A 13,749-nucleotide genomic window follows, 5' to 3' on the forward strand; every position below is an offset into this window, starting at 1 on the left:
ACAGCCTACGGCCATCTGGGCCTCAGAGGCTGCCAGCCACCCAGAATAGCTCACAATGGGTGCACTTCCTGTTCCTGCCGAAGCAGCGCCGTGTTCAGTAGTATGGAAGCTTGAAGATTTCCCGTGAAAAGGTGAAATCCACTGCTATAATTCATGTCTAACTCCAGGACCCGGGTCGGCAACAACAAAAAAGCTAACACCCCAAAAGGTCCAAGCCTCTGCCCACCACCAACCCGCTCTGGGGGTCTTGATCCAGGCGGATCACAGGTACCTGCTCCTGCCACACTCCTGGCCTAAAACCTCCCCGCCACGCCGTTCCGTGTTTCTGTGCTATGCTGTGCACAGGAACCTCGCAAAGGTCTGCTTAAATCCAGGTTCCGTTCCAGGCAGCAGTCTGGGTTCTGAGATTCTGCACTTCCAACAAGTTCCCAGGTGACGCTGCTGCTGGCCTGGCGATCACACTTCAGGCAGCACCGGGCTACAGCAAGGTCATGGAGACCTTCCTGAGGGGCCCACAGCCCAGGCCACAGAAATCCTACGCAATACAGAGTGACAACGACATGGCCTTGTCTGGGGGCAAGCTATCCTGCTAAGCAGCCTTTCTCTCAGGCAGGGGGGCCCCACAGGTCCTGAGACAACTCCCCACTTACATGATGCAGCCGATGGACCACACGTCCACCTCGAAACTGTGCCCTTTCTTGCTCAGCACCTCGGGAGCTATGTAGTTGGGAGTCCCACACAGCGTCTTCTTCCGTTCTCCGTCATATTCAACTTTGGTTGCCAGCCCAAAATCCCCTGGGACAGAGGGAAGAAGGCCATATTCAGATGCCCTTCTCTGCGGTCTGTCCAGGCAGACAGCTGGATCAGGTCTGATCATCCAGAACTATGTCCATTTGATCCCACAAGTCCCTGCTCCCCTATACATCAAGGCTTGCCAGGAATTGTCCCACCATGATGTTCCCACGGAGGGGCCTCCCAGGAACCCTTCCTGCCCTTTCCCTTAGAAGGAAGGCTAATCTTCTGAAAGTGAATCGACAGGGAGAGCAAAACTCAAATGACCCCTGAGGTCAAGCACATAGCCTCCAAGAATGCTACTTGCCAAGTGTGTGGAGAAGTAATAGGGCGTGGTGGAGACTGTGGCAAACCAGAGGGAGTCTAAATGGGGCAGCCCCTTCTCTGCCCAGCCAAGGGTCACCTGAGGGTATTGCTGGAGCTTCTGACTGCTTACAAAGAGCCCCAAGCCCCAACTTTTATGTAGGGTCTCCCAAAATAAAAGCTCAAATTCTTTTTTTTCTTCTTTAATGCTGTGTTGGGATACAAAACTAATGCATTGCAGGTATGGGAATAGCCTGTGGCACCTTAACTAAAGAGAGTTCTGGAGGGACCACTCCCCCGTCCTCCCCCCAACCTCCTGGGGTGGTAAAGCGCCCTGCAGGCCCAGGGCCTCACCTATTTTCACCTCCAGGTCCTCATTCAGGAAGAGGTTCCCCAGTTTGAGGTCCCGGTGGATGACCCGGTTTCGGTGCAGGTACTGGCAGCCAAGGACGATCTGCCGCAGGTAGTAGCGGGCCTCGGGCTCCGTCAGCGCTTTCCTCCTCTTGTGCAGCTCCAGGAGAGACTGGGAGGGGGAGCCATGGGGGAGTGGGTGGCATTGAGGTCCCCGGGAAGCAGAAAGCCTGCTTTAGGTAAAGGCTGCCAGAGGCCCTAGGCCTGGACCCCGGGGGCATGAGAGGGATCTCGGCAGATTTCTCTCCCTCCCCAAATCCTCTCTCCGGGACAACTGCCCCCTGCCCTGGGACTCCTCTCGGAGCTCCCAGCCTTCCCTCCCCAGGCCGCCTCTCCCGACCGCTCTCCTCCCGGAAGCTCCAGAGCCTGGCTCCAACCTCCCCCTCCCCGAGCAGCCCCACTCCGGAAGCTCCCGCTCCAAGGCACCACCAACCCGGGACTCCCCCCTTTTGCAACCTCAGGGCCCTAGCGTCCATTACCCGCCCACCTCCCTCCTCACACACTCCAAACACCTGGCGTCCGGGAGCTGCTTTCCCCAGCAGCGACCTGCCCCAGGCTCCATTTAACCGGAACTCCCTTCCCCAGCAATCCCACGTCCCGTGCGCCCGCCCCTTTGCCTGCAGCTCCAGAGCTGGGCCCCCCAAGCCCAGGCCCCCCAGCAGCTCCAGCGCCTTGGCGATGCACTCACCCTGCGGCGGCAGAGCTCCAACACCACGAACACGAAGTCGCTGTCCTCGAAAAAGCCGTGGAAGCCGACGACGTGCTGGTGGGCCAGGCTGCGGTGAATGGAGATCTCCATGGACATTTTCTCCTTCTGGTGCGGCTTGAGCAGCAGAGACTTGGGCACGATCTTGCCGGCGAACACCTCCTTGGTGTCCGCATCGGAGATCTCGAAGCATTTGGCGAAGCCGCCCTTGCCCAGAAAGCGGCCCCGCACATAGCGCCGCCGGCTGCGTGGGTCCACCAGGACCTCGGGGATCTCTTTGGCCGGCGGAGCAGCTGCCGGTGCTCCGGGAGCTGCCACTCCGGGGCCGCCAGCCTTCCCTGGGTCGGCCGGCGCCCGCGCCAGCTTTGCTGCACTCAGCGCTGCACTCATGCTCCCGGGGCTGCTCGGCGGACCTGGCAGGGTCGGGGCAGAGGCTCTGCACCGCACTGCTCCTCCCCGAATTCAAACGCGGCGCTGGGAACGTTACAACAGCCTGCGCGCCACTGATTGGCCGCGGGGATTTAAAATCCAAACCCGCCCGCCGCGCGGGACCATGGGAGCGCTCCGCACCGCCCGCCCGTCAGCCCGGACCCGGGCAGGAAAACACTTGATTGACAGCAAGGCGCCGACGGTAGACACGTGGGCTCTCCTGGGAAAGCGTCCCCGGCCTGGGGAGGCCGAGCCCCAGCCCCGGGTAGAGGGGAATTCGTTCAGGGCTTCTCCCTTACTGGGGAGCCGGGCCGCTCCTGCGGTTCACACGCTCCCTCGGGCAAGTTTTTCCCAAGAGTAGAGACCCCGCAGCGCCTAGAGGCAGTTTAAGAGAGCCACAGCTGACCTGCAGGGCAGCCGCCTGCCTGCCCCGGGCCCTCGGGCGAGCCACCCCGAATAAACTGGAATCTAAGTGAAAGCAGGCACCTTCACGGGACGCCTCTGGTCCCCTCCAGGGCTCTGCATTACACAGCAACGCCGCTCAAAGCACCGTCCAGGAGCCAGCAGCATCACCATCACCTGGAGCTTCAGGCCTGCTCCAGCTCTCCCAGGTCAGAATCTGCCCAGGTGATTCCTACACACACTGGAGCCCGCTACGGGACGCGGGAAAGCTGCCTGGCTCGCCTTCCCAAGTGCCTAAAATAGAGGACGCGGGAGAGGGAGGCTGGCTGGGAGAATGCCTAGAGACGGGCAGGTCACAGCCACAGCTGAGCTGCAGGCTGTTTGGTGTGGTTTTCCACTTTGAAAATTTGAATTCATTCACAGCAAAGAGAGCTCAAGCTGGGCTTGGGGACACTTGCATTCCCTGTCAAAGTGCCTGGCTTCAAGTCCCACCTCTGCTTCAGTCCAGCTTCCCGCTAATGCACACCCTGGGAGGCCACAGGTCACCGCTCAGCTACTTGAGTCCCTGGCTTCTGGCTCTGGCTTGGCCTAGCTCTGGCTGTTGTGGACATGCGGGGAGTGAACAGAGGATAGAGAATCTCTCTTTCTCTCTCTCTGCCTTTCAAATTAGGCAAAATAAATACAGTTACAAAAAAAAATAAATAAAGGTGGCTCACACAAAAATTCAGATTTGTGGCTTTTTCTGAAATAATCCGAGGTGCCAACCACTCTGGACTGACCAACCCTCCCAGTCTGCCACAGCACCCAGCTCCCGCCTGCGCCCATTCCGAAGGCCCTTGACTGACAACCCTGGGACAGCAGAACACGAAGGTGGACGGTCTCTGAGTAGCGACAATCAGAGCACAAGCTCCTCCTGACCAGGCCCCCACTTAGGCTGGTGCAACGAAGACAGCACCTCATGCCAACTGGCAGTGCAGCATGCGTGGCTGGTGCGGGTATTACCGAAATGGTTGCTGAGTAAAAGCAAGGGTTTTTGCTTTTAATCATCATTTTTTTAAAAATCCCCATCAAGTGTACTCTATTTTAGCTTTTCACTAATATTTGGAAGACTCCACAGGACAATTTTCACATCCTAGCGGCACATTTTCACAAACTGTAAACATGCCCCATGTAAACAACACTCAGACTGAGAACGAGAACCCCACCAACACCCAAGAAGCCCTCCTTGTGCCCTAACCACCCCTCAGTTAGATGATTCACTAGGACAGTCGCAGGACGGAGCACACACTTGAACTCACAGCTGTGAGTTAGTTCAGCGAAAGGCTAGGAATAAAAGCAGCAAAGGAAAAAGACACACGGAGCGAAGTCCAGAGGAACCCAGGTGTGAGTTTCCCAGTCATTTCCCAGCGTAGTCACAAAGGACACCCTGACTTCTTCCAGCAATGAGTTGGGACTACCTACAATTTTCACTGGGTGCTGGTCATGATGTTGGCCTCTGCCTAACACCTATCAGAACTCCAGACTCTCAGGAGAAGCAGGTGTACGGCACGCAGGAGCGGTGAGAACCTACCTGAAATCTAAGCTCCCAGACAGCAGCCCAGGGTCAACCTTGCAAACAGACCTTCGGAAGGGGAGCCAGCCGCAGCCTGCTCCGTTAATGCTTATCACCTCTCTATTAACTTCTGCACCACTCACCCTCTGGGCTGAGGCTTCTTCACAGAAAAATTACCAGTAAGACTGCGTGTGAAGAGGCAAGACCGTCCTGCACTGTGGTTTCAGTCACGCCTGCTACGGGTCTGAAGTTTAGCCGGTTCCCATCACTCCCATAACTGCAGAAGTCCATCTCAGAAAGCCAGGTGGCCTCCGCCTTGGGTGATGTAAACCATGCTAACTGACCTGAGGCGTCAGTTCAGGCACGGCAGGACTCTGGCCAGCAGGTTGAAGCCCTTCCAGGGCTGGTGCAGGGTCAGGGCAGTCAGGGTCACATAGACAAGTACAACCCCAGAGGCCCAGGTGGCACCCCTGGATACAACGCCTTTACAAAATGAGGGCAGGACATAAATCAGGCACAACAGGTTAACAAGGGGCCCCCCTGTGGACTCCTACCATGTTTTCAGGCCCATCAGAAAAGTTCCCAGAGTGCTTGGTTTCTGAGGAACTTCCTGAAGGCAGTGAGTCCCAGTTTTGCCTGTTCACGACACAAGTTTATCCTACTCGTCAGTGTGGATGGCAAGCGAAGGTGTTTGGTATACAAAGTGCTGGAGCCCTCCCCTCCCCCACTGTCCGCCGTCTGAACCCCAAGCACTCCAACAGGTGGAAAGGCAGCGCGGGGAACTTACCCTTCAGGAAGAGGGGAAGGTTTTCAGGAATAGTTCTCAAGAACAAGTATCAGGCCTCCTCAGGTGCCAGGTTTTTATTTCTCCAATGTTACAAAATTAGTCCTCTTCAACAATCCTAACTTTACATTCTTTCAATCATTTTTTAGGCCTTTTGTATGGAAGAGTTGTATACAGGAGGTACAAAGACAGCTTTGCAGATACAGATCTGTACACAACGTAATAGAAAGACACAGTCAGGAGCTTGTAAGGATGCTATGGGGTGTATCCCCCAAAATCCACTTGTTGAAGCCCTAATCACTGGTACTTCAGAATGCGACTGTGTTTGGAGATAGGCTTTTAGAGCGGAGATGAAGTTGAAATGGGGTTGTTAGGGTGGGCACTAATCCAATAGGACTGGTGGCCTTATAGAAAGGGGTGATAAGACGCAGAGACACACACACAGAGGGACTCTGGGAGGACACAGCAGGAAGGCAGCCATCTGTGAGCCGGGGAGAGAGGCTTCAGGAAAAATCAAACCTGTTGTCACCTTGCTCTTGGACCCCCAGCCTCCAGAATAGTAAGAAAATAAATTCCTATTGTTTACGCCACTCAGTTTCTGGTATTTCATTACGGTAACCCTAGCAGACTAGTAGAGGATAAAATTCTAAATTTTCAGAAATTTACAAATTAGTGTATATCACTGTCCTCTGTTTTTGTCCTGTCTACCCAATGTACAGGCTGGAAAAGACCAAGCCCTTTCTGGGGACAGTAACATTTTATCAACCTACCTCATTTGGCTGTGTGTACTCGAGAAAAGTGAAGGGAAGCAGAGTTAGACTATCAGGTAATGTCGTGAGCTGCAACTAATCCCGAAAGCTGAGCCTGAGCCAACAAACAGCAGCACTGTCGAAGCAGGCACAAAGGTGACAGTCTCAGTGACGTGCCTTTCCCAGCTGGTGACTTTCAGCACAGATCTGACTTCAGGAATGCAATCAGCCTCTGCAGCAGAGACAGCAGCTGATCAGCAGTTTGATTGTAGGCGTTCCTGTCAGAGAAGCCCCTTCCTGTGGGCACTTGTGTGCCAAGCAGATGGTTCAGCCAGCATCCAGATGTCTTCAGATTCAGGGCCCCATGGAGGGGGCCCTAAATCACCAGTGGTCCCAGGGTCTGAGTCCTGTTCATTGAGCTGGCGCCTGCTTTCAGCTCAGCATAGCTCATTTGTGGCTCAAACAGCTGACAATATGGGGCCAGTGCTGTGGCATAGCGGGTAAAGCCGCCGCCTGCAGTGCCAGCATCCCATACAGGCACTGGTTTGAGACCGGCTGCTCCACTTCTGATCCAGCTCTCTGCTGTGGCCTGGGAAAGTAGTGGAAGATGGCCCAAGTCCTTGGGCCCCTGCACCCACGTGGGAGACCTGGAAGAAGCTCCTGGCTCCTGATCGGCGCTGCTCTGGCCGTTGTGGCCATCTGGGGAATGAACCAGAGGATGGAGGACCTCTCTCTCTCTCTGCTTCTCCTTCTCTCTCTGTGTAACTCTGACTTTCAAATAAATAAATAAAATCTTTAAAAAAGAAAAAAAAAAAAAACAGCTGACAAAAGACACTGGCGAGTTTTAGCTTCGAGTGCAGGCCAGGCCATCAGGAGCGGTGGGGCAGGGGCTCCACACAGCCAGCTGCTTCCCTTTGGCGGCAGCAGCAGCAAAGGCCTGTCGCAGTGCCAGGCAGCTGTGGTCCACGTCCAGTGACAAGCAGGGCATCTTGTTTCAAGTCTGATCAAACCCACTCAAACATGCACATCAGACTAAAAACTTGTCAGCCTCAAAGGTCACACATATGATTTCAATAGGAGCACAATAGCAAATTAACTGCTTTTTCAAATTCCAAATGTGTAGGTCTATCCAGATAGTGCCTCTTTTCACATAGTCTCTGTCTTTCTAGCCTAGATGCTTAAATGGACACAAATCATAACAAAAAATATCAATTACGGGTACTTATCTGGGTTCCAATACTCAAAGAATTTAATTTAAATTCTAACCTATCCATGGTGGCAAAAAGCAAGTACAACTTTTAAATTTGATTTAATACATTTATGGCTCATTTTGATTAGGACCACTGTTCTAGTCCTTAGACAATTATAAGTATATTTTAAATCAATTTTATCGTATATCCAGAGGCAATAAGCCACAAAATACAGTCATTTTTTTTTTTACAAAGTCCCTTTTTTCTTGTTGCTAATTTACTCAACTCCTTAACAAGACCGCCATCATTTACTGGGCTCACATTTCATGCCTGCAATGTTGACTTTCTGCCAAGCTCTCTCCCGCAACAACTCCCTAAGGCTGGCAAATCACAGGATTTTTAAAGCAATGGAATGGTGTGTCTAAAGGCCTGCTGAGCTTCCACTGCATGTATGTTTTATTCCATTTAGAAACATTTACCCAACAATGAAGCACTGAAGAAAATGACCCTAATTCCTCCATGCCCTTCACTAGCTGTGTTTGTTCACAGTCTCCCTTATCCTCGTCAGCCCGAAGTGTCAGGGTCGGGGGCTGCAGTCAGGCACACTGGCACACTCTCTCTGCACGGCATCAGTAACAGTAACATAGCAGTTCATCCTTAGGCCCACTTGTGCGTGCCAGGCTCAGGGCTAACAGCTATGCAGATATGATCTCATCCATTTCAGCCTCACCATGGCCCAAGCACAGAAGGACCGCTATCCCCATTCTGTAGATGGGCAAACAGGCACTTCTGGATTAGGTTTCTTGCCCGGGGCTATGTGCCCAGGAGGTGGTACAGCTGCAGTTTCAACCCAACTCAGCTGCCCCCCAAGCATGACCACCTGGATACTGCCTCTCTGGGCCTTCATTGTTTGGCCAGGCCTTAAATCCCAGACTTTTTTATTCACCAGAAGATCATTCATTCCCTACCAAAAAGCAACAGGACCTATCAGTTAAACTCATGGACTAAAGAACCCTGGGTTCTAACGCCAACCTATGTGACGCTGGACAAGTTACTTAACCTCTCTGTGCCCTCAATTTCTACGTCTATCAAATGGGGATCAATACAGTGCCCATCTCCTAGGTAAGATTCTGTCTAGGCTGCCTGAGGTTCCCGTGAAGTTTCTATGAGGACAGCATTTTCCATGGTATCAGGCATATGGTTAACATCAACTGGGCCGGTGCCGTGGCTCAATGGGCTAATCCTCTGCCTTGCGGCGCTGGCACACCGGGTTCTAGTCCCGGTCGGGGCACTGGATTCTGTTCCGGTTGCTCCTCTTCCAGGCCAGCTCTCTGCTGTGGCCCGGGAGTGCAGTGGAGGATGGCCCAAGTCCTTGGGCCCTGCACCCCATGGGAGACCAGGAGAAGCACCTGGCTCCTGGCTTCAGATCAGCGCGGTGCGCCGGCCGCAGCGGCCATTGAATGGTGAACCATCGGCAAAGGAAGACCTTCCTCTCTTTCTCTCTCACTATCCACTCTGCCTGTCAAAAAAAAAAAAAAAAAAAAAAAAATCAGCTGCTGTTGTTCTGATTACTGAAATAAAGAGCCTGTGCCTATTCCCAGGCAGCTGAGTCTCCAACAGGGCTTTCCAGTTCCTGGGCCTTCTCTAGGTCCTTATCCTCCCCCCTCCGGGCTCTTGCTGCTCCCGTGGAAAATCAAAAGCTGTGGTGTCTGTGAGAAGCTGAGATGGATGCGGCTCAAAGGAAACGAGGCTGGAGAATCAAGACAACCATGGGCTGAGGCTCAGGCCCAAGAAGGAAAGGCAAACAGAACATGGATTTCATTCCTATGTCTCTCTTCCTGGAGGAGTTTCATTGGCATGATCCATTTGCATGGTGCCCAGGGGATTGTGAGACACAGGCAAATCCATTTGCTGGGCTCAGGAAGCAACATGTCATGTCAGTTCCTCTCTCTCTCTCTTTTTTTTTTTTTTTAACAGGCAGAGTGGACAGTGAGAGAGAGAGACAGAGAGAAAGGTCTTCCTTTTTTCCGTTGGTTCACCCCCCATGGCTGCTGTGGTGATCCGAAGCCAGGTGCTTCTCCTGGTCTCCCATGCAGGTGCAGGGCCCAAGCACTTGGGCCATCCTCCACTGCACTCCCGGGCCACAGCAGAGAGCTGGCCTGGAAGAGGAGCAACCGGAACAGAATCCGGCACCCCAACCAGGACTAGAACCCGGTGTGCCAGCGTCGCAAGGCAGAGGATTAGCCTAGTGAGCTGTGGCGCCGGCCCACATACAGTTCCTCTTACTTCACAGTCACAGTCAGGGGACACAATGAAAGCAGGCTGGGCTGACTGGCCAGCGAAAACTGCAGAGGCAAAGAATGGCCTGGGCAGCAAGTTCAGAGCCAGGAACCAAAGATACAGGAGCTGTGTAAAGCACGGACTTGGCACCAGAGAAGAGGTGGCTTTGATTCTGGCTCAGACATTTATTAGCTGTGTGGTGTGGGCCTTTGTACTTAGCCTTTCTGAGGGTCAGTTCCATCCTCTGTAAAATAGTTTGTAAAAATCCCTGCACTTTCAACAGCGGCACCCCGTAGATGCAAACCAAGAAAGAACACTTTCTTTTCGAGCCGGCGCCGTGGCTCAATAGGCTAATCCTCCACCTTGCGGCGCCGGCACACCGGGTTCTAGTCCCGGTTGGGGCGCCGGATTCTGTCCCGGTTGCCCCTCTTCCAGGCCAGCTCTCTGCTATGGCCAGGGAGTGCAGTGGAGGATGGCCCAGGTGCTTGGGCCCTGCACCCCATGGGAGACCAGGAAAAAGCACCTGGCTCCTGGCTCCTGCCAGGATCAGCGCGGTGCGCCGGCTGCAGCGGCGGCCATTGGAGGGTGAACCAGCGGCAAAGGAAGACCTTTCTCTCTCTGTCTCTCTCTCTCACTGTCCACTCTGCCTGTCAAAAAAAAAAAAAAAAAAAAAAAAAAAAAAAAAAAAAAGAACACTTTCTTTTCTTCATCTCTTCTTTGTGGAGGACTGATTATAAGGGCAAAGATATGCTTAATTTTATTTTAAACTTTAAAAAAATATATCAGAATGCATATACCATAAGGGGTTTTGCTCAGTATACCGCTTCCTACAAGCAGTAATAAAACTACCACTTACTGAGTGCTTCCTGTAACTGAGCCAGTGCTCATGCTCTGTGTGTATGAATGTATTGTAATCCTCATAATAACCCTACCCATCTCCCCTCTTCTATGGCTGGGAAGGCAGGCTTTCCATGAAGTGAGATAACCTGCCCAAAGTCTCAAGGGCAGGAAGCGGCAGAGCTGGGCGTGCCCATACTCTTCACACCAGTGTCGTGACTCAAAATGGGCTCCTCAGGCCTCCATCAGAGAACTCTGTTAAGCAAGCTGCTAAGATCCATAGCGGCCATTTGGGGGGTGAACCAACGGAAGGAAGACCTTTCACTCTCTCTCTCTAACTCTGACTGTTTAAAAAAAAAAAAAGCATAACCTCATTGCTGGGGGCTTCAGAGGTGTTTCAGAGACCACGGGCTCCTGAGAACTGGCATTTTGCTGAGACCAGTTCTAAAATAACCCGGTCTTTGGATTCAGGATCTCGACACTGTTGGTACCATTTCTGCCTTGAAGTTCCACAGAAACTACCCCTAAGAAATCAGCCAGCTGGCTCTGACTACCCATAGCAACCATGCAGCTTGGCCAGATGCCAATCTGTTTGGGAGAATGGCTGAGGCCCCAGAATGTGGCTGGGGAACACTTCTGTGCACTAACTGGCCAGAACAGATCAAAAAAGCCCTCGCTAGCCACCCTTCTTGATAGCTGAGAAACTTCCAAGGATGTGTCAACTAGGAGTAGTTTGTCTGGTTACCTCAAGTCTGCTGCTGCTCAGATGCATCAGTGACTAAGACAGGAACTGTGGGCACAAGTCCTGAGTGAACTGGTTCATGCAGAAGTGACGAATTCAGAAGCCGCTACTTATCCCAATCAACCACAAGGGATCCATGCAGCCATGCAAAACAGAATTGGTCAATAGGAGACTCACAAGTCAATCATTCAACCTTACTCCGTGCACCAGGGATCCAGCAAAGTGAGCATGAGCCTTACCTGGAACAGGACTACGGCTGGCGTGTGTGTGCACGTGTGCATGGGTGTATGTGTGTGTGGGGGGGGTACTGTATATCCAGCCGTCACCCCATGGCATACCTGCTGGATAACTCACACAGGCTCACACCTGGCTCCTCTGCAGCTCCCAGCCAGTGTGGGCTTAGACAAGAACACAACTGGAACTCCATCTACACCCTGACAAAGGCTCCCTCCATAAGGTGCTACGGGGACCCTAAAGAAGCAGTTCCAGATAGAAGACCATCCTCCACATGGCTCTTTGTTGAACACCCCACTTTGGCTAAGCAACATGCTCCCTCTGCCCCCTAATCTAGGCTCAAACATGCCTCTTCAGGAACATGCTCAGATCCCAAGACCAAGAGTAAAGAAAACACTGGGCAGGGGTAAGGGTAGGCAGGAGGGAGAGAGAAGTGAAGACATCTGGGGAAGGAGAGAGGCCTAAACCATGCCCTTGATCATATTTCCTGTCTAAAGCCCATTCATCCTGTCTCTGATAGCACCATCCCCCATCACCCCCACCAGGCACCGACTCTCAGCCCATGTGGGTATATGCCCAGGCTAGCCAATCAGTGTACTCCACTTTCCTGACCCCAGTGACAACTTGAGGCTGGGTATCTCACTGGTATGGACAAATGAGAACCATGTCCAAGGGTTTTGTCAGTGAAGGAGAGCTCTTTGCACTAATAACTGGAGTATGAGGTCACACCGTGAGGCTTGAGAATAAGACCAACTCAGAGGGAAGTAGAGACAAGTGCTGACCACAACACAAAGTACAAAAGTCAAGAAGTCCTGGGATCCAGCCTGAAGACTCATCTCAGGCTGGCCTTTCAAATATATAAGCTAATACTGCTCCCCCCCCCCCCAACACCCATCCTCAGCCTTGGAAGGATCTCAAGGTCTTTCCCATCTGTCCATTTTTCTTGTATTCTCAAGACAAAGAGACTTCTCTGGAAAAATAAGAGCAATTCTCTGGTGACAGACTGTCCCAGGGGTGAGAGCCACCATGGAGACGGAGTCCAGCTAGCCTTTGCTAGGATACACACGACTGCTAATGCGCTTTCAAACAACATCAGCGCATAATTCTAGACTCATCCAGTGTTTGTAGTAGCTATAGTTTTTGCCTTCCCAGCACCTTGTTTCAGTATAGACCGCTCTTTCCCTACCCAGGGGAATGCAGGAAAGGTCATGACCCAGATTAGTTTAATAACAGGGCCGAACACCTCTGGCCACAACAGGGCATGCAATTCACAAGAAACCGCTGAGAACTTTCTCTTGGATTTCCCAATTAGAACTGGAAGGGAACAGTTTTCTTTCAGGGTCACCAAGCCAGGACACATGCCCCCACACATGGAGAAAGCCCACTTGCCGGAGGAGAAAAGGAAGCCAGCACAGGGGTCTGCTGGCGTTTGCCTGCTGTCTGCCAAGGTCCATTCTCGCCTTCTCCTTTCTATTATGAGAACTTTCTTCCTTAGAGTTTTGGTTGCCAACTGGAGTCTAGATTTATAGTCTGCATTGTAGGTAAATGCAGCCACCTGTAGGAAGTCAGGTACCTAATGACATGGTGGAGTCCAGCCACTTACTTGCCTTGGACCAGCTGATCTCTGGCCTACCTGCCCCTCTGTGTACTGTTAGGAGAAAGAAATAAACTTCTGTCTTGTCTGAGCCAACTGCATTTTGGTGGTGCCTTTGTGACAGCAGCCCAGTCTGTACCGTTACTAATGTGAAGGTGAAAAAGATACAAAAGTCAAAAGGCCCTGATGGGGCTGAGATTTTTAGAGTTCATTGTTCCACAATAACTTATTACTCATGGGGTTGTTTCTAAGTGCCAAGAACTGTCCTTAATGTTTACCTACAGTTGTTTAATCTACTCGAATTTTCTGAGGTGCTACTGTTATTCCCACTGTACGGCTTAGGGTACCAGGGCACAGAGGGATTAAGTAACTTGTCCATGATTCACGTCACATTGCTGCTCAAGCTAGTCTTTTCTGTGATTTGTTGTGGAAACCAATAAAGCCTCTTTTTTTGCCTAAATTGGCTTAAGCTGGATTTCTGTCACTTGCAACAAACAGTTCCAACTGGATTTTTGTCAAATCTATCTTTCAAATTTCTCAACTGAATGTTGGCCACATGGTGCAAAATTTTAAGATGTTATTTAATGATGCAGTACATTTTTCCCAGGAAGCTTGCTCCCAATTCACCTGTCAGACCACAACTGCAGCTCCTAGACAATGGAGCACACTGCCTGCTTCAAAAGCAAAATCTGTCATTTCTTAACTTCTTGTGCTGTGAAGGCTGTCAGATGACACGATTCAGGG

At 52.0% G+C, this 13,749-nt stretch overlaps 2 protein-coding genes across 4 annotated transcripts in view; both read right to left on the reverse strand.

The window, feature by feature from the left end:
- The window catches only part of PLK1 (polo like kinase 1), a 14,113-nt gene extending 8,813 nt beyond the window's left edge, over positions 1–5,300 (reverse strand). The window contains exons 1-3 of the mRNA XM_002711849.5: positions 2,195–5,300; positions 1,450–1,618; positions 651–795 (exon numbers count right to left, since the gene is read on the reverse strand). Of these exons, the coding sequence (XP_002711895.1) occupies positions 651–795; positions 1,450–1,618; positions 2,195–2,602 (722 nt within the window). The 5' untranslated portion in view covers positions 2,603–5,300. The remainder of the gene's footprint in view (positions 1–650; positions 796–1,449; positions 1,619–2,194) is intronic.
- A 141-nt stretch (positions 5,301–5,441) lies between these two features.
- DCTN5 (dynactin subunit 5) overlaps positions 5,442–13,749 on the reverse strand; it is a 29,881-nt gene continuing 21,573 nt past the window's right edge. The window contains exons 6-7 of one of the 3 annotated variants that reach the window (XM_051847514.2): positions 6,150–6,360; positions 5,442–5,587 (exon numbers count right to left, since the gene is read on the reverse strand). In XM_051847514.2, the coding sequence (XP_051703474.1) occupies positions 6,194–6,360 (167 nt within the window). In that variant the 3' untranslated portion in view covers positions 5,442–5,587; positions 6,150–6,193. Of the gene's footprint in view, positions 6,361–13,749 lie in introns of all 3 variants that reach the window. The other 2 variants (XM_008257889.4, XM_051847513.2) reach the window with 2 other exon arrangements.

This window comes from Oryctolagus cuniculus, chromosome 19, assembly GCF_964237555.1.
Source record: "Oryctolagus cuniculus chromosome 19, mOryCun1.1, whole genome shotgun sequence".
Lineage (NCBI taxonomy): Eukaryota > Metazoa > Chordata > Mammalia > Lagomorpha > Leporidae > Oryctolagus > Oryctolagus cuniculus.